General features: G+C 39.8%; 1 protein-coding gene across 1 annotated transcript in view; it reads right to left on the bottom strand.

Moving 5' to 3' along the window:
* rxrbb (retinoid x receptor, beta b) overlaps positions 1 to 3,716 on the bottom strand; it is a 10,463-nt gene that overhangs the window by 2,513 nt on the left and 4,234 nt on the right. Inside the window, exons 5-9 of the mRNA XM_014008725.1 lie at positions 2,993 to 3,153; positions 2,706 to 2,835; positions 2,352 to 2,478; positions 747 to 788; positions 555 to 646 (exon numbers count right to left, since the gene is read on the bottom strand). Coding sequence (XP_013864179.1) covers positions 555 to 646; positions 747 to 788; positions 2,352 to 2,478; positions 2,706 to 2,835; positions 2,993 to 3,153 — 552 coding nt within the window. The remainder of the gene's footprint in view (positions 1 to 554; positions 647 to 746; positions 789 to 2,351; positions 2,479 to 2,705; positions 2,836 to 2,992; positions 3,154 to 3,716) is intronic.

The following is a 3,716-nucleotide window of genomic DNA, read 5'->3' as shown; positions in this document are numbered from 1 at the left end:
GGCTTTCTCAAGGACCAGGATGTGACACACAAAAATCTCAATTATGGAACTGAAAGTGAAAGTAGTCAAACTGAATTTTTAATAAACCAAAATACAGTTTCAAAGCAAATTAATTCAGATACAAAACTTTAAATTCAGTTTAAAACCATTAAATTAAATTTCAGTTTAGTGAAATTTATTTTCAAACCAGTGCATTTAATTTCAAATTATGCACATTCAGATACAATCTGAGCAATTCACATTCAATTCCTGCTGACACAAGATTTATCCCATAGCAAAGCTTGTTAATTTATCTTTTAAATGGTGCCACATTTGTAAGGAACATGCATTTGTGGGATGAGCAGTAGAGCAAAATTAGCCAAATCTTCTCTGACAAGCTGCTTCTTTTGTTATTGACTCTTGTTTTAAGCTTCTGGTCCCCCCAGGTTCTGTCAATCCAGTGCCTGTTGTAAGATTTATTGTCAAGAAGCCTTGTTACAACAAATAATCTACCAAACACTAATTTCCTTACTTTTGTGCTAAGGGTATTTCAGTTTGTGCAAAAAAAAATCTACCTGGGTTAAACAGGACGATCGCACGAAGACAGCCCAGCTCTGTTTTGTCCATTTGCATATCTCTCATTTTGTTAACAAGCTCAGTAAGAACCCTGTGTTTAGAACAAAATGTTTCAGAATAAACCCAAACACAAATATTAATATATGCCGTTGTTCATTTAAGAACACTTTGMTGCAGATATGTAAAAGTACCTGTCAAATATGGCACCAACTTCTGCACTCTGCACATTCTCCCTGTWTTGAACAACATTAAACAAGCGTTATTTTACTGCCTGAACAACACAAAGTCAACACCWGGATTTTCTTTTTTAAACAGAAAAGGGCTCAAATTATCTCAGTTATTACTGTCGCTGTGTTTCTTTCAGGAGAAACACAGCAAACTACATGAAACATTTATCCACCTGAACCTGATGCCTCAGGATTATAAGACCACAGCACTGACCACAGAGCTACCACAGCCCCTCCTCGGTCATTAATCACTTCTAAAAAGTTTGTGCAGTGGTTAGCTTCTTGTTCTCTAAATGACRATGTTAGAGGAACCTGTGGTTGTGGAAAAGATGCTCGGTTTCAGAAGAGTCACTTTTTTTGCTCTGCAATTTTTAAAATCACTGGAAATGGGAGGAATCTCTGGTTTGGAGGAGAGTCTCTGCCTCAAGAGGAGCTTCAGTATCTGGGTGTCTGGTTTACCAGTGATGGTCGGGTGGAGCGGGATGGATCGACAGTGGGGCCCAACCCCCTCGAAAGGCAATGCTCTTGATTTACTTGTCCATTGGCTGTCAATCAATCAGTTTAGGGCTCAGTGTGGTTGTTTGGAGTTCGTTTCTGCACACACATTTCACAGCCCTTTGAGACACACTGTGCAGAGCTCCTGGGAAACCCCTCCCACTGTGGTATATGTCACTGCATGAGGTTTCTTCCTGCTGGAGTCTACATGTTTTTTGTGCAAAACAAACTTATTTCAATGGTTTAAGTTTAAAATTTAATGTTGCAAAAAGTAGCTCTTGGACAATTTCATTTTGTGAAAGTAGATCTTAAGAAAAAAAAAAAGGTTGGAGACCCCTGGGGTAGAGCCTGTTGCTCTGCATTGAAAAGACTCAGCTGAGGTGGTTCAACTGCTGATTAGGACGATTCCTGCACTCCTTTTAGAGATGTTCTGGACACATCTCACTGGCAGGAGGCCCCAGAGAAGACCCAAGACTCGCTGGAGGGATTTTGTACCGTCTCTGGCCTGGGAATGCCTAAAGGTTCCCCAGGACGAGCTGGAAAGTGTCACGGTTTCTCTCCTAGACCTGCTGCTTCTGCCACCCGACTACAGATAAACGGCAGAAGATGAAGACGGAGATTTTTAAACTTGTGCTTAATCATGAAAGTCTGATTATTCAGGTCTATATTCAGTAACACTGTGAACCCAAAACTGAGGTCAGCTACCTAACAGAACAATCAGCTGAATCATCACTAAACGATCAGCTTTTCCACAAACAGATTTTTCCTCTGAAGATCCTGACACACATTTCAAACTGATCACGCCAGGATTTACTGGTGATCCAGTAAGAACTAATGCTTAACCAGAGGGAAAATTTATGTGACGTTTAGAAGAAAACTTTATCCAGACATCTGATTTTTTTTTTTATCATCAGTGCACCATCAGGATTTAAAAAACGACAGCATGAAAAATAAGTGTTGTGACATTACATATCCAAAGTAAAGCTGCTCCAATAAATTAAAAATATTTGTTTTGGCCAGGCCATTTTTCAACTTGTTAAATGTGCCGAATGGTTTTTGTTTCCGTGACTGTACCGATCGAAAATGGCTCCAACTCCTGTCATGTGTGCGCCGTCACGCTGCAGCTCGGACGCCAACAGGGCTCCATCTTTCAAAGGGATAGAGCGATGAGAAAACGAAGCAATCAGGAGCTCATTCCACCCTGTCAAAGAAAAAACCTTTTTCACATTTCTTCACAAGGAAATTCATTTACAAAAAAAAAATTTAAATACATGCAGCATTGTGTACGAATTCACTTCTTTCCTTATTTGAATGTCTTTGTTCTTAAAAAAATGAAAAGAGCTAAACTGTGATGCTGCAGCGGTTGGTACTTCTGTTGCATTTAACAGTACGTGCAGATCATTTGTGTGTGAATGCGTTTGTTCACACCTGCACGCAGAAGAATGACCTGATCATCAAGAGGCAGTTCAGAAAAATGAGGGATTCTCTTCGCCCACTCGACCAAAGCAAACAGCTGTTTGTCTGCAGTCTGACAGATGTTGGAAACAGCATCATGAGGCTAAAACAGGACAAAGAAAACACACAGTGACTTCCTGAAAACTGGCTCCAATATTGCTTTTTTYKKTKTKKTTKTTTTTTCTTTTACTAAAAGCACATTTTGAACAGTTTGTAAAAACACATTTACAAGTGTTTGCTGAAACGTTCCACACACTCACCGAGTTTCCAGCGGAGCCTCCGTCAGAGTGGAGCTCAGTCCTCATGTCCACGGCCGTCTCTGCCTCCAGGATCTTCTCCACCGGCATCTCGTCGTTCACTCCGACACTGAACTCCAGCTCGCCCTCACGCTCCCGGTTCCTCTGACGCTCCTCCTGAACCGCTGCATCGGGCAGAGAACACACAAACCCAACCAAAAATAAAAATAAAATAAAAAAGAGTGGATTTTAGACGTCAAGTCAGGACGGGGTCAGGAGGCTGTGTCTCAAAATRTTTCACACATTCACTGCAGAAATAAAATGGGACAGAAAGGTTTTGGAAAAAGTTTCATGTGTGAAAAATGTGTAAATATGTTGCATTGTGGCCTACTTAAAGTTCACAGCTTGAAAACAATATGTTGTAGAATACAGACGGTGTAGGAAATTTAAAAATAATCAGTACAAAAGGCTTCTGTAGATGGTGACTGGTGCAGTACGACAACAATAGTCAACATTTTAATAACAAATACAATATTTAAAAAATATAAATAACTGGCTTACGGACGTGGTTCAGGTAAAATGCAACCCTCAGATGACCTCTTTTTCATGACCACAGGTCAGGATTATCTTTGATTAGGGCTGCAACTAACGATTATTGTAATAAATCGATTAATCTGACGATTTGTTTTTCCATTAATCGGCCAAATCATTAAAACAATTAATTACATAAATATAAGTAGATATGAAT

This window comes from Austrofundulus limnaeus, unplaced genomic scaffold (assembly GCF_001266775.1).
Source record: "Austrofundulus limnaeus strain Quisiro unplaced genomic scaffold, Austrofundulus_limnaeus-1.0 Scaffold52, whole genome shotgun sequence".
Classification (NCBI taxonomy): Eukaryota; Metazoa; Chordata; class Actinopteri; order Cyprinodontiformes; family Rivulidae; genus Austrofundulus; species Austrofundulus limnaeus.
The sequence above is the reverse complement of the archived record's forward strand: the minus strand, read 5'-3'. Positions and strand labels throughout refer to the sequence as shown.